This window comes from Anopheles nili, chromosome 2 (assembly GCF_943737925.1).
Source record: "Anopheles nili chromosome 2, idAnoNiliSN_F5_01, whole genome shotgun sequence".
Lineage (NCBI taxonomy): Eukaryota > Metazoa > Arthropoda > Insecta > Diptera > Culicidae > Anopheles > Anopheles nili.
This window is the reverse complement of record NC_071291.1, coordinates 2431699-2455816: the sequence shown is the minus strand read 5'-3', so window position 1 is coordinate 2455816 and position 24118 is coordinate 2431699. Positions and strand designations below refer to the sequence as shown.

Genomic DNA, 24118 nt, shown 5'->3' with positions numbered 1-24118 from the left:
GCTGCATATGATTTCCAATGAAATGATGTTGAATTCGTTGGAAGTTCACGAACAAGAGGAGCAGCTCAGAGAACAACAAAAAATGGTAGAGGCCATTTCCCAAAAATTGACGGAAATGAGCGCATCTTTCGTTCAGTGTCTGGAGAATCCTTTGAACTGAATAAAGGTAAAACGAATGTTCTTATTCGTGTTGGTTTTTTATTGACACATCCGAAACATATAACAGTACAAATGTGTACATTTTGTTTTTGAAGTAAATGTTCGCTTTTCCAACAGTATTCATTTCGTTCACCTCAAATAGAGATATAATGTATAAAAAGTCTTTTCTACAACGTAGTTTTTCGTACAATTTCCCTAATGTTATTACTATGCGTTCTGCATTCACTTCACTGTCTAACTGTTTCTCTGACTAATTTCTCCATATTTTAGTTGCTGGCTAGCGTTTTTTTCACAACTGCTTTCAACGGGTATGTTTGTCCATTTTTAAGATAGTGCATTTGCTTCACTTTTATATAAAACGCCATCTTTTGACAATCTTCTACTACGAATATGCTAACTAATATAATACATACACTAACTGGCTTTTCTGGTTCCCCGCTGTCGCCAATTCGTGGGAAGAAAAGATGTTATCACTCTCGCGGATATTGAAGAAACTTTTAAGATTGTTCGGGAAGTGCACTAGAAGCATTTGGTGATCTGCTATATACCGATTGAAAAAGAAAAAAAGAAGCATTGAACTGCCCCAATGCACTCGTTTGGATTGGGTGGGCATTTTCTCTGCAATAGCCTTTGCTCTGCTTAACATACAAATAACACAGTCACGATTTTGAAATGGATAATAAAATAAAAACAATCTAACCACTTGGTTACCCGGGGAGTGGTAAGCAATACTACAAAGCAGACTATTTGTTCTTAAGTGCCATCGTTCGACGCGTTACACGGCCACACAGTAAGCCAATAATGAAAATGATTCCAATAAAACTAAACAAAACAAGCATAAAGTAGTGTTTAGAAGGTGATGCAACAACTTGATCGTATAATTGATGGAAGCTTTCTGCAGGAGGTACGAACTGAAAGTAGACGAAACAAAATCATTAACAAGAACCACATTACTAAACACTATCTTCAATGGGCTTCATTCTATTTGCCACAATTACTTACTGCTGCAGCATTGCGGAACATTTCCAAACGAGACAATAATTTGTTTTTGCAGTCGTCCTCTAATGCCTTGCTTTCTCCTTGAAGAATTCCTTCTAGACATTTCAATACTGAAACAAACGTTCAATGGAAGAGATCAATTGGAATGCGACGAAAATCATAATTCCAGATTTCTAATTGCTTATTTAATATAAAACGCATTGCTGTATGTTTTGCATCCGAAGATAACGAGCATAGGTGCAGAAACTGTGTAAGACCAGAACGGCCATCTCGGCCTATTCATGAGCAAACAAACACCGGAAAATTGTGATACTTACATCGTCCACTGCCGCTCTGAATGTGGGAGCAGTACTTCAGCAAATCCACTGAGCAGGCCCGCTGAAGCAGCGGATCGGCGTAGATATCCGCTTTACCCTCTTGTATAAGTTCAGCCACCTCCACCTTGCACGCGCGATTGATAAGCTTCTTGTCGATGAAAGCCTGCTTTAGACATTCCTCGACCGCCCCGTGATCCTCGGTTCCATCCGTTTCAGCTACAGAGTTGCAAAGCACTTGGATCTCGTCGTGACACACGCTTTGCATCAAGGGATTCAGCTTATAATTCAGTGCTCGCTCGTGCAGCACCTCTGTCATCTGTTTTTCGCACTCTGGAAGCAGCTTGCCCTCGCGAAACCGGATCTTCAGGCAGTCAATCACCTTGCCGTTTAATTCTTCGTTCTGTTTTGCATTTCGAATAATGACGGTGCAGTGTTCGGCAATGTTTTTCGAACATGCCGCCTGCAAAGCTGGGTTAAACCGATAGTCTAGATTTTGTTCGATCATCCGATTCACTACTACCAGATGGCACCGGTCGTCAAACAATGATTCGTCCTTGTGCATTTTTAGGCATTGCAGCATCTTGGCAGGTTCCGTGTCGTGGCAATACTGGCGAATCATCTCCTTGCAGGTGTTTAGCAACGTGTAATCTGTGGCACTGTCCGACAGTTCAGATTTTTTTATTGAAAACAACTGGTGATGGCACGCTTCCGTTAAATCGCCGTGGTGCGTTTGCAAACACTCCAATACCTGTTAACGATTAAACGAAAAAAAAAAAAAAAACAAACAATTAGTAAACTGTTTATCTAAAATCTCAAATCATCCATAGATTAGCTATCAGGCATAAGCTTAAAAACATTGGACGAACAATGAAATGTTGAACGACGTATATATAAAAAAATGAATGAAATAAAAGCGGGCACACTTGCATTGTTCGTATTCACCTGCCCGGATCCATGCGGTATCTGTGGACAATGGCGCGAAATATCCTCCTTACAGGCGGCTTTGAGTTTCGGATCGAAGTCGATGTTTTCGCGTTGCTGATAGAGCTGCGCACGGACTTGCTGCCGGCATTCCTTGGGAATCGAATGCTTAGCCTCCTTAATCGTGTCGTTGCGCATCACCTCGCTCAAACAGGCCACCACTTCGTACTTTGTCGTACACTTGCTACAGAAGCGGGACACGTGCAATCGACATGCTTCCTTAAATTTGTACGTAAAATGGAAATTTTTCAGCGAAATAATCTGAAAATGCTCAATAGCCGCTCGACATTTCACGTCCTCGCGCATGTCGGGGTCATTTTTAGCACCAATTAGACACTCCATCATATCGCCCTCATCCCGCCCCGTTTTCAGGATGGACGCGCAGTGTTTATCCATTGCATCGGCACACACGGACATGATGATTGGATTCAATTCGACGTGCGCTGCTTCGTCCTCGGTGTAACGAACGACAGCCACCTTGCAAGGCTCTTGCAATTTCTCGAGGTTGTCCTGCAGACACTGCATCTCCTCGCCTTTCCCCGTTTTGTCGAAGCAGAAGTATGCCAAATCATCAAGACATTGATCTTCTACCTCCGGTATGAGATCGACGGATTTTGCACGCTGGCGCATCACACGCTTCACCTCCTGCAGGCACTCGGGCTTGAGGCGCATTTCCTCTTTCTCCGGATAGGCGTATCGATGCAGACAGGGCAGTATCAGGGGTCCTCGTTCTGGGTCCATCTGTGCCGTATCTAGATCAGCCCACGTTTTTTTCGCCTTACAAAATCTGATGGCATCATCCTTGCAGTTACTGGAAATTTGAAATACATATAACAGCATATAACATATAACACGCCACTATTTTGAACAGCGACAAGCTATTCGTGTTGCTGAACTTACCGATAAAGTTGCGGATCTAGCTTGAAATCCCTAGCTACAAAGTACTGAATTTGCAGTAACGCCGACTCGCACTCCATATTCATGTAGTTGGTGCCGAGTTTCTCCATCAGACAGGACATGACTCTCGCATCGCCACCATCCGTGTCGGAACAGGCCACATCCACTACGGGTTTGCAGGCTTTGCGCAGCACAGGATCCACACGCCAGTCCTCTCCGACGTCTGTAACCTTAACCAATGTTTCCAGTGCCCGCAGACACATGTCGGAAACTCGCCGGTCTTTTTTCTTCTTCAGCCGAGCATGCTCCATAAGACAGTGTATAGTTTTGCCTCCCGCATCTAGATTGCTGCAAAACTTTTCGATGTCATTCTCGCAACCCGTTAGAATTTCGGGTGAAAGCTTATAGTCCGTCAGCAGCATCTTGCGATGGTCGTTGATTTCCGCCACGCATTCCGGCATTAGCTTGGTACTGTTCTTCTGTACCGCCTCGAGGCACAGCAGAATCTGTGCCAAGCGAACGTCTTTGTCATCAGAGACGCCACGCCGACAACGGTAAGTTTTGATATCCTCCTTGCAGGCGCGGGCAAGGCCTCTCGACACCTTGTAGTCATGCACAACGAGCCGATCGCGTCGCAATAGCTGCTGCTGACAGGCTTTAGACATGTCCGGATCGTTACGATGCTTCATGAGACACTTGAACAGCGTTGGTGGACCGGACGTAGTAGACTGACAAAAGCGAAATGCATCGTTTGCGCACGCAACGTGCAGTTGTCGATCAAGCTTAAAGTCCTCTGACTGCAGCTCAGACAGGTGAAGAACCTCTCGCTTACAGTCCTCATTCAAATTATCCAGCGAGCTCTGCAGACAGGCCACCGTTTCGCCCTGGGACACCTTCTCACGGTCGTTACCGACCGCAACGCGACCACAACCCAATGCTTCAATGTCACGTGTACAGTGCGTTAGAAATTGTTTGATTAACCGATAATCCGAGAAGGCGACCCATTCCAATCGCTGGATGTGAACGATACAACCGTTACCCTTCGCAATGTTCCGGTGATCGATAATGCAGGCCAGATACTGGCCCGGCTCTTCGTTTGGTTTGCAGGGAAACTGTTGGTAGTCTTTCGGACAACCCTTTTGTATGATGCGCTTTAGGTTTGCGTCGTCCATCAGTGCGGATGTTTGTGACCAGATCAAATGCTGACATTCTGGCTCGAGACTGTCTATCTGTTCCGGATGCAGTGATTGGACGCACTCCAACGCTTTGAGATCTTCTGCAGCTGATGTGATCTTTGGGCAGAGATTTTTTAACTGCACGCAAACTGTCTCATCAATGAGCTTAACATGTGCTTCCACTGCTAATCCGGCTCCCTGACACCGCACCCAAAATGCAGATAGCACCATGCTGACGATTGCTACTGTGCTCCGAGATATCATTGTGGAAGCTTGTAGCGCTGTAGTTAAATTCTGAATAGACGATCCAGATTATCGATTGTCAGGGTTTGTAAGGTATGCCGGTTCACACTCCTACTTTAACGGTCAATTACCACCTTCGGCAATGGTTCACGGTATGTGATCCGGAAAAAGTACACATAATCACTGAACACGCTTCTTCCTCTAACTGTAATGCCGGGTTTGGGACGAATTGTTGATTGACTACCAAGAGGTTTTTGTTAGTAAATTGAAAACAATAACACACAAATGAGGCTAAGACAGCCGAAAATTGCAAATCTTTTCTTTTTATCTATTGCTGCGTGTGAATTCTAGTTCTTCCGAACAAAAAAGCTCCAAGTTTATTGACAGTTCTAGCCGCTTGCATCGCGTTTTCGTCTGTTGACAACCAGTATGTATCACGAAACAAACCCGTGGCATGCAACAGATGAATCTGATTGGACGTGGCTTTTTATTCCGTAAAATTTAGCTCCAAACATACAGAAAAGATTAGTTTTGATGGTAAGTCAACAACACGTTTTATTGAGTTCACTCTTTCGAATGATTTTGGCTTTATTAAAAGCATGATTTCTTCCAGCTGTCACCCAGGCGATTGAAAGAAGCATGGCACTTAGTTCACATACACGAAATCAGCGAGAGTCGGCATTTGTGGGTTTCAGTGCGTAAACAAACCGGCATATATATCGAGTGTCGAGCATTAGTGTTAATTATCGGCTTCAACAAATAGGCAAGCAACGCATGACTATGGATATGAATAGGAAGGAAAGATTCAACTCTATCAATCACCTGACTGGACTGGTGCAATGTTTGATAAACAGAAACATATTGATCGATCTTCGCAATGAAACATCGGTGGCTGGAACTATAGTGAGCGTGGACGGGTTCGTACAAAAATGCGTGTGTGGGCGATAATAGAACATTTTTCCTATTATATAGATGTTTTTTCAGGTTTATGAACGTTTCTATGGAAAACGTAGTTTACATCGATCAGCTTGGCCAGCAATATCCATTGGACAATTTGGATATTTACTCCAAGTACATTCGATACATACATATTCCGAAAGAGGTGAGTTGAAGAATTTTAATCGCAGTCAGTAAGTAACTTTGTGTATTCAATCTAACAAGCTATTATGTGTGATTTATTCCTGATTCAATAATTATAAGGTCTCTGTCGATCTCCGACGCTGTATAATTAAAATTAATGCCGTTGTGAATCTGTTACATGCCGACAGCAATGTTGTGACAGTTCAAATAGCAAAAGACATCGACAACAGGGCTACGTATGGAAGAAGCTCAGATGTCCTTGATCAAAACAAAAACATACTTCGTTGCTATGCATTGTGTGCACGAAGAAATGGTTGCAGTTCACGGGCCGCAGCTCGATTGCATATTTGTTGCAAGTACGTCCTAACAGTGCGGCACTGTGTTTGTTTGCCGTGTAAAAGAAACAGCGAGCGCGATTCCCAAATCAACAACCTTTTGTAGTTTTAGTGTCATTATTTGATATTGTGAAAACATCTTGAAGCAATTAGTAAATCCGTGCAGTTCAATCACTGCGTTCAGCACTCGCGAAGGATAAAATAATGAATGGCATGGTTGACGGCTGCGCAGCGGTTAAAGATCTACGAAAGTCGCGTCGTCTAGATTTATTTCGGGAACGGTGCATACCCCTCGATGTTCACCATCGATTTTGATAGAGGAATGTGCATTAATCGACACGAAAATCTGCATCGGACACACGATACACCAAATATGGATCGATTCGATATGCTATAATCCGTCAACGTCACCTAAATTTTTGTAGACTGGTGGTGATGAAAATTGTCCACTTAGCATCGAGTTACGTAAAAATAATCATTTTCCATCGTACGCTATGATGATAGCTGACAAGCGAGGTCACCAAATTCCGACCCCCTCCTCGGTAGCTCTCCGCATAGAGTGTCTCTGGCTGTTTTGTGGCGTTGATTTTACGAATTAGCGTGCCTGGGTCATACGCGGATTCGTTTGTTTTGCGTTGATTGCAAATAAGTAACAGACGGCAGTAAAAAATTGGACTGGCAAGAGATAACAGCTAGAACAGAACACAGTACACGCCGTTGGAAGGATATGTGAGGAAAGTGTTTCATTGAAAAAACCAGAATTACGCGGTCACGCGAACAGAAAAACAAATATCTGCGCAATCGTTCGCGCGGTGCGTGCGCGCTCACTACTATCATGTTCGGTGAATGGTGGCAGAATTAAAATTAATCGCTAGAATACGTGCGACAGTACGAAGCGGAGAAAACATGAAGACGACCTACGTCAAGTTTCTGGGACGCTGTGGTACCGCCACGGGACTTTTTGGTGGCAGTCGTTCGTCGGAAGTAGCCGCAGTAGGTTTGAAGTTTCGCTGCGCTGTGAACACCTTGACGCGCTCTGAAGGTCCTTTAACTTCGGGAGCTATCCATCGTCGACAACAGTCATCTGGTTTTGCGAGTAAGCGTTGGCAAGCCAACTGTCAAAACGTTGGCGGCTCATTAGGTTCATCTCTACAGTGCGCGACGCGGCGGTTTGTACCTTTGATATCGTTTTCCTTGAATCGGTTATATTCGCGTTATTCGGCAAACCGCATCATGACCGGAGCAGACACGTTTAGTTTTTCCGACTATGACTGCATCGGGTTTGACCTGGACAACACGTTATTGCGCTACAGGATAGGAGAAATGATGGAGCTTGAATACAACGTTGTGTCGCGATTTTTGGTGGAACAACGAGGATACTCGGGACGGCACTTGCTGCAACCGCTTGATAAGGATTTCCTCCAGCGAGGGCTGATCATTGATTTTCAGCGCGGAAACATTCTAAAGCTCGATCCCGACGGGGTAATTCAGCAGGCGACGCATGGTACGAAGCGCATGGCCGATGAAGAAATTCGCGCCTACTATGGCGACGAAAAGAAATGGGAAGTAACGAATGAGTACTGCCGCAACATGCTGGTCGCCTGGAACGGGCCACTTTCGGAGCAAATACGGACAGTTTTAGATTACTTTGACATTTGCGCCACGCTACTGTTTGGCCGCGTGATTGACACCCTGGACGAGGAAGCACATGAGCGGATTGGTCAATACAACGTTTGGCCGGACATTCTCGACGGATTGGTATTCATGTACTCACGAGAGCACTTTGGCGGCAATATAGGGGGATATTTCGAGGCATTAAAAGCGCATCCGGAGCGTTACCTTCAGAAAGCCTCGCCGGAATTGGTGCATTGGTTGCGTGAGCTCAAAAAAACCAAAACCACCTTCTTGGTGACAGGCTCGCATATTGATTTCGCTAACTTTACCGCCTCGTACGCGTACGGTTCCGATTGGCCTGAGCTGTTTGACGTGGTGGTTGGATTCGCAAAGAAACCGGGATTTTTTACCGCGGCAAAACCGTTCGTACGGCTCGAGGGGCACGAAGAGACAGAACCAATGACGGCCGGGCAGTTGGAACGATACGGCGTGTACTCGCAAGGAAACTGGCGTGATTTGACCGTGCTCCTGAGCAAAGTGTGCCACAAATCGGACCCTCGGTACCTGTACGTAGGCGACAATCTCATACAGGACATGTACACCCCATCAAAATATACGACAGCCGACACTGTCGCAATCGTGGAAGAAATGGCAGCTGAGGGTATGCGCGATTGTGATGCCGGACATCCGGACGCGCCGTATATAGTGTCGAAATTTTGGGGATCCTATTTCACCACCCGATCTGGACCGGGTGTCGAAGATGCGTCGCTTTGGGCGTCACTTATAAAGCAGCATGCAAAAATTTGTGTCCCTTCAATGGATGAAGTTGCCAAGTACCCACTCGATCATTGCTACAACAGCTTCACCGAAAACGTCAGCTGCAATGGTTACTATCCGGCAGAGCCGTTGAAGTTGGTCAACAATTGAGAATGTGCGATATATACCTTATCTCTGAAGCGCTTAGTCTGGCTGTTATCATTCGGCGAAAAGTTGTTAAATAACTACACTTTATGTCGTCTATTTTACACATACACAAAAGCGCCCTGAATTGCGATATGTAAATGTTCGTTCAAGTTTATCTACAAGCAAACAATATTCGAAACAAAATGCTTCTATTCAAATTCTTTTTTTCTCAAACATTTTGTAGGTAGATGTAAAGCGTTCTAGAATGTGAGCAAATCTAAAGAGATTAGAAACGATTGCTTGAAATGTATATTTACGACACCGTAACTTTGCATATAGTTTTCGAGCTTTAACCCTATCGATAATTGGTGATTTCCGTTACCTTGACAAATCCTTCATCCACTGAACGTGAGCGGTTATAGACCCAAAGTATATTATTTCAGGTTAAACAATGTCCTTAAAGCAGATCCACACCCTTGTATTGTAGCGTTCATGTGTGATAAATTTTATCTTACGGCTTTCGTTCGCTTGATTCATTTTATTATAATCGCTGTTTAGCTTTAACTCAGAACGATACCGTAATGCATTACGGAGGCCAATTGTCACGGGAGGATGTCTGTTTGCACAAGATGCTTAATGAAAGCAGTCCCACTTTAAAAATTACGTCCTTTTCTACTGTTCCGAGAGTGCACGCCTGCATTGTGTATAGTTATTTTTACTTATAGAAATCAACTTCTCCCAGCATAAAAGTCAAAGTATGTAGCTAAAAGCACACGTGGTTATAAAAGGCAGATAAATATGAAACGCAGGTAATGTGCGTTACTACAGTTTGAAGTATATGAAATAATGTTTGGAATGTGGAAGCCATAGCTAAAAGCCCGAGTTTACGTTGTGACTAAGTCCAAAGAGACATGTTAGGGTATGATTTTAACTGTCGAAGTCGAAACAAAACGTCGATCTACTTATTTGATATCTCCAGAGGTGGTACGTTCAGATGCTAATCACAGTTTTAACAGCTAGCGCATATTCTGCGCTAGTTTGTTATTACAAAACAATAACTAGATAGTAAGCAAGAATGTTAAGCAACCGTTCCTCACAAACAGTCTTTCAAAGCATAAATAATAAACGTAATCCAGAAGAAATGAAACATATAAGTCAATTTGCTATTAATTTCAATATTGCAGAGCAGTTGCTGCCCACAGGTGTAAAATGGATAAAAACATTGCATAGCGCCGAGGCAATCATCGCTAATCATCTACATGTTCAACTTTCTTTAACAGATAAAAATAAAGCCTGTGCTTGAGGAACACATCAATGCGTTGACCGGACCACGTAAGAAGATCGATAAGAAGCGCACTTTCAAGGAGAAACGTGCCCAGATGAACCAACGCCAAACGCTAGCTGAAAATCAGATGCTAGGTGAAGCTGCTGGCGAAGCTTCGTAAAAGCTGAAAAAATAACAAAATTGAAATTATCTATCTTTATCTACTATGAAAGCCTTGCTTCTAGATTAAAGCCTTACATCCTATCGTACAACAACGGATCGAATTTTACACCATTTCAACGGCCATAGCAACGCCCATTCCCCCGCCAACGCAAAGGGATGCCACTCCTTTCTTGCCACCGGTACGCTTCAACGCGTACAGCAGAGTGACAAGCACTCGACATCCTAAAAAACGAACAGAAAGCAAATCAGCCATGGATGCAATTATCGTCGTTATCAAGCAATCTACCCGATGCGCCAATCGGATGACCGAGCGCGATGGCTCCTCCACCGACGTTCACTTTCGCGGGATCGACACCGAGGCCCTTGTTTACGGCCAGCGCTTGAGCTGCAAATGCTTCGTTTAATTCGAATAGATCGACGTCATCCATTTTCCAACCTGCCTTTTGCAGCTACGAGAAAAAAACACGTATCTTTGACTGTTATCTGTTAGTATTCTGCAAGGTAATGATAAATTACCACCAATTGTACAGCAGAGATTGGCCCAGCACCCATGATTTTGGGGCATATTCCAGTCTGCGCGTACGCTATGACCTTCGCTAAGGGTTTTGCGTCTCGTTTCTTAACCTCTTCAGCGGACATTAGCAGTACAGCAGCGGCGGAATCGTTGATACCGGACGCATTTCCCGGAGTTACCGTGCCGTCCTTGATGAAGCACGGCCGCAATTTGGCTAAATCGTTAACATTGGTGTCATGCTTCGGGTACTCATCAGCAGCAAACTGAATGGTTTCTTTCCGGCTGGGAACCGGCACTGGTACGATTTCGTCCTTGAAGTATCCCTTCTCCTGGGACTCCTTTGCTAGCTTCTGGCTCTGGGCGGCAAAAGCATCTTGCGCTTCTCTGCTGATTGCGTATTCTGACGCAAGGTTTTCCGCGGTAACACCCATGTGCAAATCGTAGAACGCATCCGTTAAGCCGTCGTTTAACATGGTATCGAGCATTTTCGCCTCGCCCATCTTGGTTCCACCACGCAGGTGCATCACATGCGGAGATTTAGACATTGATTCTTGTCCACCGGCAACGATTACGGAGGCGTCACCGTTACGGATCGCCTGGTATCCAAGTGCGACCGTTTTAAGCCCTGATCCGCACAGCATGTTAATGTTGTATGCCGGTACTTCCTTCGGAACGCCAGCTTTAAGGGACGCCTGACGAGCCGGGTTCTGCCCCTGGCCAGCCGTCAGGGCCTGTCCGAGTATGACTTCGTTTACGTCGGCCGGATCGACGCTGGCACGTTGTAAAACTTCTTTCACGGCCACCGCACCTAGATCCGCAGCGCTTAGTGTTGAGAGAGTACCCATGAAATTGCCTATGGTAATATAGCAAAAAAAGGTTTTTATCAAAAAATGGAGGCTTCATGTGATTAATCGATCCATGAGAAGATAGAAAAAAGCGTTAATGATCTAATGCTAATTAGTTGATTACATGATTGACTACAACAAAATTAATGCAGCATTTGACCATAAACTAAAAACCGGTTTTACATTTTCCCTAAAGTATCATACTTAAAACTAAGACTACAACGCCTGCATCTAGTGTAGTATGTAAAGAATCTATATGGTGAGCTCATCTCATGAAACTGAGGGATCTGAACTTGCTCACCGTGAGTACATTGAAATCAATCTCACTTTGAACGATCTGTTTTCCCATGAGTTTAGTGCGAGATGAATACTTTGCTCTCATCAAGCTCACGATCGCTATAGTACGCTAATTTCACTATGAGTTTTCTATGTTCCATGCCTTTACAATGCTACGTGGGGTCCTCGCTTCAACAGCGTGAGCATGTAGAAGTCGTCTTTCAAAATATCGTCTTGGCCCGTCAATGCTTGTGAATCTTGTCTGAGATCTTCCTATATTTGCATAATTATGTAAATAGGTTTGATAATTTATTCTACAGCAGCATCAAATTCCATTCCGTAGGATTTTCAAAATTAACATACCATCAGTGTGAAGATGGTGTGTTACATAAAGAGAAAACGGGCAGTACCGTACCCACTTTCATAACTGCGTTGTTCGTTTAAGGTATGGATAACAAACTGCAATCGTTTACTTTTGTTTGGCCGGTTGACCTGAGACTCTATTCCTGAAATGAACCAGTCATGCTTTTGATCACGTAACGGTTGCTTTACGTTCAAAACACCACAAGGATCGTGTGATATTTTAAACCCAAAAAATTTCCTATATTGCTTTACGCCTTTCAGGGTAGCTATATGCATCGAGTACATTCATGTTTCTTAGGTACGGGAAAATTGGGTACCTACCGATCGGAGTACGGGCAGCCGACACGATAAAAACGTCTCCTATTGCCGACGTCATGTCGATTTTATTTGTAAGTTCTCGTAAAATCCTTGCAAAAGCCTGGCTGGTATGTTTCAAATTTTTATCTAGAAAATGCACTGATAGGACGATCTTGTATCTTGAAAATGCACCGATAAACTGATCTTGTATCCAGAAAATGCATTGACAGCTGACACTAGAAAAAAGCACCGTCGTTTGTGCGTGATTCAAAACACGTCAACGTGGTTTTATCCTCGAAGCAATTTACATGAATAAACCCAAGCAGGTAAAACTGTCAGGGAAAGACGTTTTTTAATTTTCTTTTCGCGAGAATAATGGAACGTAAATGCCACGGTAATCAACGAAATGAAATGAAATAATATGGCTCCCTGGAATTGGTGTAGATTTCAAATAATCCCGTATTACAATAGAGCAATTCATCACTCTCATTGAACGTTTCTTCGATTTAATTCAATAATCTTGAGACTATTCATGCATCACTTTGTATTGTAGCCTTTCTCAAGCACTCACAACAAATGAAACAATTCTTAATGTTATTCAAGCTTATTTTAACTGTATTTGTTATCATTAGACTTGTTTGTTATTTGAATCGAAAAAAGTCTCATTTGTAAAAAAAACATAGGAAAAATGCATGAAATGTATCTGTTTCGTTCACCATGCATGTTGTCGTTGTAAAGTAATATACAGTCGAAGTCTTGCATAAAAAATCTTTGGTATGATTTGCAGTAGAATTGTCTTGCTTTATTTGACGATTTTGATTCGAAAAAAGGAGGAATTCCTCGATCAAAAGATGTTCGCGTATATCACTGCAGGGAGCCGTCAAATTCGAATCCATCATGGCGCCCAAAGCTCGGTTTGAATGAGCCCACCTTGTGGCTGTCAGCGAGCTGTCGAACAAAAAGACAGACAGGAAAAGCAGGAAGAAGAAGAGCTACGTGTGATCGGAATAAAAGTTCTTTTTGATCCTCTTTCTCCGAAACACCGTGCGTGCGGCCGAGTGCGTGTGGGTAGGTGCTCTCGCTTCCAAAAAGACCAACGGAAAGGTCACGCTTACGATACGGCGTTCCAGGCAGCAGGTGCAGCGAAATTTTCTTATCGAAGTAAAAAAAACTACCCCGCCCTCGCTCACTTCGGCGACAGCAACCCCTACGTTTTTGGTTATCTGTCAGATACGCATCCCATTGCGCTTGTTCCGAGAAAAGCGAAACGGGCTGTTTCGCTTGCTCGCTCGATCGTCCCTCAGTGTGTCGTCAGGTGCGGTATGTGTTCGCGTCCACCCGCGCGCAGATTGCGTATTTCGTGGCCGTCGCTTTTTCCGGGCAGGTGTGCAGCGTGCTGAAAGAGAGAGAGAGTGCGTGTGTTTCCGGGGCGCAGTGTTACAGCAGGGAAACAGAAAAGCGAAAAGAAATTCTCGCACACGGCGAGCAGCCAGCACAGCTGAGTCGATCGATCCCCGATAGTGTGTCCACGTTCGTGCGTGTGTGCCCGTCCCCGTGCAAGCGCTTCCTCCAGGGCAGAATAATTGTTCACCGTTGCAGTGTTCCGCACGAAAGCAGAATAAATCGACCCACGGTGGTGCATTCGACAGATTCCGTCTGCGAGGGAAGCAAGTAACGAGAGCCCTTGTCTGCCCTGTGTGTTGTGTGTCCGCGAGCACGCGCGCCCCCGTTTGTGTGTGTATGGTGTGTGTGTTTGTGCGTGCGTGTGTCCGTACGTGTACCCCGTCGTGCTGGCAGTAGGCTGGAATAAAGCGCAGCTACTTCTGTGTGAACCACCGAGTGTGAAGAAGAAAAGTTCTAGCACACTTACCGAGCGCAGATTGCTGCCAGAGGAGAAAGAACACCGCGAGTCATCCTTAGCATCCAAAAAAGGAAAGAAATTTCTCATCTGCACGTCATCTTGCCCCAAACCTCCATCGTTAAGCTTCGATCGCACCAGCAGCGACAGCAGCAGCACATCCCGTTGAGACAGCTTGCACCATGGCGGATTCCTCGGAAGAAATCAACCAAATTCTCAACAACAAAACGCAGTCACCAGGTAGGGATCATCGGAAGGCTATGTGGAAGTATGAAAAAGCCGGCCAGATCACGTGTTTCCGGCTCCGGTGGTGGATATGTTTCGCAACACCGGTTCTTGTGAGCAGCTTTTCGTGTTGCGAATCAATCGATGAAGCCGACGCAGGATTCGGGACTACGTTGGCTCGTCTTTCTCGCTCTCGTCCTACGGTGGCGAGCGAAAAGGGACGAAGAAAAAAGGACAATTTATTGATCGTCCCCTAGGTGTGGGGAGCGCCAACCCTCGTCGAATAACCTTGAGACGTAGTTTGGGCCACCAAATTGTTGTTTGACCACTTGCTGCTGGACAAGCGGACAATTTGGTGGGAGGGAATGAGAACAAGCAACTCGGTTATCTGCGTATGGTATGCGTCATCGTCAACTGAGTGCCTCAAGGCTCGCTCGTTCCCCACAGCAACCGATGGCGACGACAACTGACGCGCGCAGTATGGAGGTCCAAGTGGTTTTGGACGGGAGGATTAAAGAAACAAAAGGATAAAAAACTGACCAACGGGGCAGGTGGCCAACGAGTAACGAAATTGTTGTTTTTTTCTCTGTAGAGGTAGTGGGAAAATAATCTTCGTCCTTTCTGCCCGTCCGTTTGCCGAGTTCTCTAAATCCGTTCTGAACCGCGGAACCAAAAACTCGATTAGAAATGGGCGCTCATTCGCGCCGGGAAAAGCAGGAGAGCATAATGTATGGATGAGCTCGCTTTTTATGCTTCAACAGACGCGTATGCATTTGCCAGGTGCGCTGCGTTGCTAAGTTGTTGGGTCATTGGCCCCTCTGGCTATCGGCTAATGGGATTTTGCAGCATGGAGCCGAGATCTCTCGGTGCGTGTGTTATGAACCTCGTTCTGCTGTCCGCGATTATGATGTAATCGGTTGGAAAATTGAAAAATGACCCTGTTTTGTAGGCGTCCTTTTGGCGTCGTTCGGTTCGCGAGTGTCGGAATCCCAAACGCACCGGATTTAGGGCGTACCGGAAGTTGAATACCCGCTTGCTTACTATACGTTCCTTGGCAACAACTCGCAGGGAGGAATGTTTTCTTTTCCACCGTTGCCGCGTGACACACACCCCCGACCACGTGCTCGCGAGGTCCTTGAACGCCGGAGTGGAATGTTCCCTAGTTCGTTGATACGCTTCCCCAGGAAGAGGTGTACGGTCGTAAGCGCTGTTATTCAATCGATTTGGAAAGCGTTTGGGTTGCAAAAGAAAGTCAAACCCCACTGCGATAGGAAAGGGAGGAACATTTGGGGTTTGTCATGCGTGACGTCAGAGTCTCGATTCCCGAACCGCGGCACTTTTGAAGTGGCAGGAGAAGGTGGATTTGTTGTGCTATAAATTTCTCCTCCAGCGATCACCTTTCGTGGCGTTATACAGCTTGGTATGCAATGGCAAACGTAATTTGAGACGCTAAAATTCGAACCCCCGTCAATGGTCGCTGGAGGCGCATTGTCCATTGCTGTTCGGTCAAAATTTTGGGTGTAATTCAATTAAAGGCGTTTGAACGTTTAAATTGATTGCTCGTTGTTTGCTTGACATCCGATGATGATTGGGTTCTTCGTGGTGGAGAGTTACAGCCACATGTGCTGTTCTTTTTATTCAAAATACCCACCCTTAATTGGAGCCTACAATCGCTCGTAGGGGTGGCTAGGGTGTTTTAGATATTTTCTGTGTAACGTTTGAATGTTGGTATTATTCGCTTTGTGCACCACTTGTTTCTAAATGTATTTTTCTCTCCAGCACACAATGTTTTGCTTGTTGTATCGTTCTCCAGCCCTCTTAGTAGCTCGGTAGCTGGGTGTATTACAACGTTCTTTCAAAAATGGAGGTTTTGTTTCGCTTTGCGTCGCTTGTGCGGAACCTCCGAGACGGATGCGAGAGGTTATGAATAAAACAGTTAAGCTTACTTGCAGCAAGGGATCTGCTGGGGCCGACAACTAACGTACTGGAAACAGTGCCGTGAATCGGCCCTCGGTGCCTGGTGTACGGAAAGCTAAATTTGCCCATTACTACCACCGTTACATGAAGCTCTAAAGGTGCAGCGAAATGGTCGCTGGTTGTTGTTTTGCATACTGCGACGTTTTGTGGGGGTTTTTTGGGCGACGTTTTTTTGGTGGGAAACACCCAAGGAGCTCCGGAGTGTGTCCTTGTGTTCGTGGAAAATGCAGCCGTTAGGGGTTTCTTGCAAGCAGCATTACAAATTTATTTTACCATAAAATAAACCATGGTTTTGCACCTCACGAATCTGCCGGAAGCTAGTGGTTTGGTTTCGTATGCCATATGCAAGAGAGAAAATGAAAGAACCCATGCGCAATGCTTATCTGTGACCTTTAGTGTTTGGTGTGATTGTGTTAACTTAAAAAAAAGAACCGCAGATAGCGTACCATGCAGAGAAATGCATTGGCAGCACGAAGAAGGTGTTGAATTACGAAAAAATGTTTCTTCACAAGGTTTTATTTTCGAAAGCCACACCGAAAAGAAGCTCCGTTTCACCAGCACAAACCCAGATGGTAGGCAATTCTTCATCGCTGGAAACAATCCAGATAAGGTATGCATTGTAGGGCTTACTTCCGAACGCCTGATGCACAGTCAGCCGCCTGCCTCTCGCTACTTGGCCGCTTCCGGTATCCATCGGAGCGTGACGAAATTATGTGCCGCTACAACTGAGGACTGAATGAGGGCTAAAAAAGGGGAAACCGAAACCGAGGAAACTTATGTTTTTGTTAATCTGCTAATGGTTTTCCACTCATTCGCGGTGCGCGAATCGAGCCGTGTGCTGGGTAGAATTGCATCGAACGCTTCGGCGAAGAAGTGCTACTTCTAGTAGCTAGGAGGCTCGAGAGGTTTGTTACAAGGTGTTTTTTTTTCAACTATTATCGCCACATGCGCCTAACCGGCCAGTCGTTCTCTCTCTCTCACGCACACACCAAGTGCATCGCTTGCATTCACTGTGCACCAGACGACCTTCAGCCAAGGAAAATGAAGAACACCCCCTTCTGGGCTGTTTCATCCACTGCGAGTCATCGCGCGTTAGTGTGTTCGTTTGCCCGAAGGACGACTTGACATGGCAATAATAAAATCATGTCATGGAAAAGCACCGACCAAAATAGCTTATTCGGTGTCCGGGATCGTAAATGTCATTGTAGCATTTTGGAACCATCGTACGAATTCCGGTGGCTTCCAGCGGTCTGAGAGCTTTACTCTTTTGGGTGTTAAACTTCCAAGATAACCTTGGGTTTCACGTTGCGTGGAGGTGTTTCTCTTTTTTGTAATTTATGTTAAATAACCTCAGAACATTGAGCATCGAACTGAACTGCGTTGAGTTCGCGCAATTGAAATTTTAATTGATGTTCGACTGCATGCACGTGTAGTTTTGTCCCAATGAAAAATTCTACGAGCGGTTCAGCACGTTCGAGTGCCTATTCTGAAAGCAATTGCCCAAAAGCTGCACTTCTTCTGTGTACCGTTTCTTGGCAGCTGTTGTCACGTTTTCCACGCCTTGGAATTGGTCCAACGAAGCGAACGGAAGAGCCGGTAAAAATGGGCATTTCAAATGGCTGCTCAATTGGATTTATCGAGCGGCCAAAAGAGTCGATCTCTCTGCTGGAGGAACTCCCGTGAACGATTGTCATTTGTAGGGTTCGATCAATGGGAAACCCCCGGAATGGCCGGATTTCGCTGTCTGGTCATTTTCACGGGCGATTCCATGCCAAGAATTGAGCAGCGACTTTCACGGTCCACCAGCCGGTGCTGTGTTGAGGAAAGCCCAGCATACGTACCCACCCTAGGCAAGATTTTCCGGTGCTTCTTTTGCTTGCTCCGTTGTCGAGGGATCTTTTCCGCCTCGTGCTTGGAATGGACGTAACCAACACCCGATGCTTTTCAGAGCGGACGCGATGGGATGGAAAAATATAGTTCCCGGGATCCCATAAAATGGATGGCGATGGGGCTCTCTTACCAACACAAAATCGAGGCGTGTGCAGAGAGACAGAAAGACGATCCGAAAGAAAATTTATATTGGTGCGATCGAAGTGAATGAAATGGCTACTGACGACGGCGCCACCAATCGTCTCTTGCCGTCTAGTGACAGAACAATTCCCTTGTCCTTTAGTGGTGCCCCTGGACTGGACGTTGGTTCGTTCTGCTTTTGTGTAGCTTTTCTTCCATAGGCCGGCGATTGTTGGGCCGAGTCGACAACCAAACAACGGGTGCAACGTCCACCGATCTTGCGTTCATTTAATTCGCGCTGAAACTCGCTAAAGCAGTACAACGAGAAGAAAGCTCTATTTGAAAGCTAATTAATTTACAGCACACGGAAACGGGACACAACGGGGGATAACGAGACTGGGCAGGCGTTCGCGTAGAAGATATGGCCTTCCGGAAAGTTCCCTCAAGGGCGGAGGGAGGAGGATTTCTAACGAGCAAACGCCGGGCTAAACCTTGAGATTGGAACTGTTTTTTTCTCTCTCTCTCTTTATTTTGCTTCTTCCCGGCGTCTAAACCAGCTGTCTGTGAATAGGTCTGAAGCTGGAAAAATACCGTAGCTCGATGACTTAATTCGACGCGCGCTAGACGAAGGCTAGCGAGGAAATAAATTCACCTTGATTTATTTGAAACAGGTGACATAACTGTGCTTTTTTTAATTCACATAAGTTTTGTTCCATTCACACGTGAAGATCATAACCCGAAAGGGTTTAACAGCCTTTACTTACCTTATCAGTTGTGTGGAAAATATAAAAAATTACCTCCGAAGAAAAATGGAAAATGATGTTTTCTGTACCCCGTTTCGGGAACCTGATCGTCGTAAATTGTGTTACGATAACGTTCAATTAGTTTGAACGTCGGAAGAAATTCAAAGAAACGGTACAACAGTAGTTCGGCTGCTAATAACGCCGATTGTAATAACTGGTCATTGACGATAATTTCGTAGCCGCGAAGCTTTTCATGCTATTCATGCACCATAAAGTTCGTTCCACTGGCTGGCAGCCGGTCGCGAGAAACAGGGTCGATGTATGGGAAAATGGATGGCGTACGGCCTATTCCGATGTCCGTCGGCTGCATTCCGGGGGCTCCTTATCTATCTTTCTTTCTCTCTCTCGCTCTTTCTTGCCTATGCCCCGTTAAAGCGGGTCGTGGCGCCTTAAAACGGGTCATTGGTTGGTTCTTTTTCTGTTATAAATGTGTGCCAAATATGCATCATACGCGGCGGTGCAATGAGCTGACGGTTTGGAACCGAGCCAGCCTCGAAGAATGGCGCTGCAGATATGGCCCTTCCGATCTGGCTTGGGCACCGCAATCGATCGATTTCGAGTGCTCTGGTCCGAGTGCTAGACCTCTAGCCACGTGTATCAGGCTAGCTTACAGTTGCTAGTCGGCTGTGTTGCGAAGCAGAAGTGCACGAAATGTTTGGGAAAGAATGAAAACCTCACAAAGAGATACTGATCTTTCGAGATACGATCATGATCTCACTGCAGTCTAGCGCCGTTATCGCGATGATGGCGAGTTGGTGTAAATTATATAAATTAACATACATTATGGCTCTCTGTTGATTCTGCCCGAGGAAGCCCCGCTACATTGCACCGAAGTTGAAGCATTGCCGCCGTCAAGGATTGATGATTATCGCCTCATCTGTGCGTTGAATGGCGCGCGAGCTGCCAATGCTTGATCCAATTTGCCAAATCTCTCCGCCAATAGCTTAGCCTTAAGAAAGAGTGCCCTTCTGCCTGGACCCCGTTCAGCACAAAAGCAGCTGTGAGAGAGACGCCTTTCTTAGACGATTCGTTTCGTGATGGTGTTTTTTTTGTTTCGCCCACTCGGCTTTCCGCGACTCTGTTTGGAGTTGGCGGAGGTCACCTCCGATTTAAGGTGAAAATTTTCACACCATTCGCCCAGCGAACCGTGTTAGACACACTGGACGTAAGGCTCGAAAGGGGGAATGTGTGGTTCGGTGAGTTTCCTTTTCCCACAAGCGCGAGAGCAAAATACGCCCTGGCCTTTGTTGGTGTTGGGTCGAGCCGTAGGGCTGTTGAAATGAGGTGTTAATTTCAATGTCAGAGTCGGTTATGTCGAGCTCTCTATCTCTCTATGTGTAGCGGCTGTGCAATGGACTGCTGCGGAATTGAGTCGTGGTTTTTTTTTGCTTATTCGAACGTGGAGGTGGAGTCACCGACCGCCATTAACGATAAATGTGCGTATTTTTCCTACGATACCGGAGACGCCTTTTTCCTGGGGCCTTTTCTGACCAAACACAAAAGAAATCGTTTGACGAGATTGCGGATGGAAGGAAGAAAATAGATTTTTCTACCTTTGAACCAAACTGCCACGCAGTGTTTTTGCACACCCCTGTTGAGAGCGTTATCTTATCTGCAGCCCGGACGTCGTTTATGGACCTGCAAGGTAAAATCGCGCCCGTGGTGTCATTGCTTTCTTTCTGTGGCCTTTGAAACTACCTGAATTTTTCATACAGTCATGCATTAGCTTGCAGGAACGTGTGCAGGATTTTTTCTCCTACAATCTGAGAGGGCTAAAAGGACAACTGGCAGTTAGTCGAAAGAACGCAAACGGTTGTTTCGTCGTTGAAACAACGCAGCCATATTGTATAATTGATTACTGTTGAACCTGGTTGCAGTGGAATATGATGGTGTGTACATTTGCTCAACTATTTACAGGACACATAGAAACGTGTCGCTTCCAGTTTATTTTGTCTAACAACGCTGTATGAGAGCAGTAGGAGGGTGGTTTGTGGTTGTGTTGATGCAGTAACACGTCATCGGTCAGAAGGGAAGTATGTCCAGTCACACTGATGGTTGACAGTTACTGATCAATATGTTTGCTCAGCCGCCATTACTCACTTCCAGTAGTGCTTCTGATGAACAACAACAGGAGAGCGAATGGAGGATTATGCTCGAACATTACCGCAAATAATCGATACTATTTTATATATTTGTTGCGATCTCGATCGCGGTCAGTGATCTCGCTTTTCTTAAACGTCTTTTATCTACTGTTGTCAAACATTGCGGCCTTGACACTGATCGTGGGAGCATAAAACTGTCAATTTGACGAAGGAATGAATGTTGAAACAAGAAAGAGCAAAATGTGGAAGAGAGAAAAGGGAATGAAAAAAAGACAACGTGCAGTGATGATCATCATTGCTCATTCGTTTTGATTCGCATAGAGCTGCGCGATGGAGGTGTTTGCGATTATGTGAGAGGCGTTTTGTTAAAATCTTTCGCTTCGCTGATTTTTTTATTATTCTCCTTTTTTCTTGTTGTCGAGGTTGTTCCAATGTCAGGGTTATTGGAATTATGTCCGCGAAACAACCTTGTCGCCGATAATACAAGTCATATTTTTTAGATTTGTTTGGAACACGAGTAGTATACTACAATAGGTAGGATTTAATAAGTAATGCTTACTTATACCAATACGTTTATAGCAACCGAGCAAAATTAAGCTCTAGTGCGAAAGAATTTCTTTTACAACTTATGATACGTCCATAGCTCTTGAAAGGCATAGCACGCTCAAGCTTTCGTTGTTGCAAATATTCATCATGGCGCTTGGAAGTTATTGAAGAAAACACGCGACAAAGAGAGAAGCTAAAAATTAAGGCATGACAAAGGGGAGAAATGGTTGCACGAAAAAATTTACCGCACTCTGGCAAAAAAAAGAAAACAATCGAGAAATGGGAATGCACATGCGGCTGGTGATTTATTTCCAACATTCGTCGATATGTCTGCTCAGAGATTAAGCACTTGTGAGCAGCGTGCATCATTTGTGGTGCGTTGCATTCATTGAAATTCAATCATTTCATTTCCGAGTTGTTAGAAAGCGTAGCTGTTTCGTGGTTTTTGGGTTTCAAATCTTGACCGCATGCATGATGCAAAAATGAACACATTGCCGGTTTTTCTGTTTTTGTGTACTTCGTGTACGTGAAATTTTTACGCATGTTAATGCTAGTTTAACATCGTTGGTCAGCAAAGAACCTTTCTTCGTTTGCACTGGGTAAAGTGTGCTTTGATCGCTCAGTTGAAGGGTTTTTTTTTGACGTGAAAGAGATTGTCTGCATGATTGAAGGGTCGTTAGCTCGCATTTGGTCGATGCGGAGCGGAACTGCCTTCCGAAAAGCAAGGAAAATATCGAGCAAAACTCGTGTGCGTGCGGTAAAATTAACACATAATCACGCTTAATATTGACTTCCGTTTATTTCATCCGCAATGTGAAAGTGCTAGAGGAAAGGTCTGGTTGTTATTAATCGAGCAGGAAAACATTTTTCTATGGTCATTGTTTCGAAGCACAGGCGGCGCTTGTAGCATCCCAAACGGACGTACACGCTGGCATGGCCGTTTAAGTTTAAGCTGAAAGAAATGAATCGAAAGATGATTGGCTCTCTTGTTTGAACAAGCTCGTTAACCATGTGAGGCTTTCTTCCTGCACTTACTGGCTTGGTTTGTTGTTGTACGATCTGTTCGATTGAGTAAAATGTAACTTGTTTTACAATCGTAGTTGGTTTGTTTTAAAATTATTCACGTCTTTTGTGTGGTGCATTTTATTAGCGACTGTGGGTTTGAGCAGTAAGTTTTCGGGCAACTCACCCACGTGGGCCGTGCGTGCTTGCGTGCGTGACTTCCCTTTTCTTTCCAGCTTAGCTGGTACTTTCGTGTTGGAATGTAGACGCCAGCAATTCATGTCCGCCAGTCCAAGGATGACGTTTCCTTTTGAAGGTCTTCCATCGACTACTGAAGTTACGTCCGATTTTTCACACCTGCGGACATACAATACGTAATATAGTTTTGTTGAAAACAAAAGAAAAAAAAACATGTAAAACAACAGGCGGTGAGCTTTGTGGCAAATCCAGGTTGGCTTTGGTTTGGCTTCTATAAAATTCGAATTGATTTTAATTCTCAATTCCTGCTGTTTCTGAAACAGTTTTTTTTGTTGAGAAAAAACATATTCTGCGCATGAGCTTTGAAGTTGATGAACTTCACACAGCTGTATTCAGTCTGTAAAAGGATGTGCTCCTTTTTCTCACCCAAAATAGTTTGTAAGCCATAGGCATGTTTCTCCACATTTTGGGGTTGAGTTTTTGAAACAGAAAAACATTTGCCCAGAAGGATTGTAATTATAATTTGTTCTTCGCGTGAGCGGAAGAATTCACTTTCCTTCCTGTAAATGGAGCAATTTATGTTGCTTTTTGGTTTTGTTAGGGTCTTCCATCGTCTTGCCTTGGATGCAAGGCATGCATGCCGTAATATACGTTAACGTAATCGATCGATCGATCGATCGTTGTTGTAGTAGCATATGGGCAAAAAAGACAGTTTGCGGCATCCAACAACAAAAACAACAGCAAGGATGGTATACATATTGCTTCGTTAACGTGTGTGTACATAAGTGCGAAAATATACGGCCCGTTATTTAGTGAACTGCCAGTCAATTAGATTATCCACCTATTTAGGCAGATATTCTGTCGCTGTACATGGGGGCAAGAAAGTGCCAAGGATTATAGGTCATTCCCATGGAGGTTTTCCGTCTGTTTTCGATGAAAACTACTGCTTCTT

The 24118-nt window shown here is 44.8% G+C and overlaps 3 protein-coding genes across 3 annotated transcripts; 1 reads left to right on the top strand and 2 right to left on the bottom strand.

Moving 5' to 3' along the window:
- Window positions 1-216: 216 nt before the first annotated feature.
- LOC128721312 (Golgi apparatus protein 1) lies at window positions 217-4792 on the bottom strand. The gene is made up of 5 exons (XM_053815052.1): window positions 3357-4792; window positions 2403-3267; window positions 1476-2223; window positions 1162-1268; window positions 217-1070 (listed from the first exon to the last, which is right to left on the bottom strand). Exons 1-5 carry the CDS (start codon window positions 4790-4792, stop codon window positions 903-905), a joined length of 3324 nt encoding a protein of 1107 aa, XP_053671027.1. The 3' UTR covers window positions 217-902.
- Window positions 4793-7092: 2300 nt separating this feature from the next.
- Window positions 7093-8727, top strand: LOC128721307 (5'-nucleotidase domain-containing protein 1). The gene has a single exon (XM_053815048.1). It carries the CDS (start codon window positions 7093-7095, stop codon window positions 8725-8727), a length of 1635 nt encoding a protein of 544 aa, XP_053671023.1.
- A 239-nt stretch (window positions 8728-8966) lies between these two features.
- On the bottom strand, window positions 8967-12535 carry LOC128721354 (acetyl-CoA acetyltransferase). The gene is made up of 5 exons (XM_053815097.1): window positions 12470-12535; window positions 10667-11517; window positions 10437-10599; window positions 10226-10372; window positions 8967-10151 (listed from the first exon to the last, which is right to left on the bottom strand). Exons 1-4 carry the CDS (start codon window positions 12522-12524, stop codon window positions 10254-10256), a joined length of 1188 nt encoding a protein of 395 aa, XP_053671072.1. The 5' UTR covers window positions 12525-12535; the 3' UTR covers window positions 8967-10151; window positions 10226-10253.
- Window positions 12536-24118: the final 11583 nt, after the last annotated feature.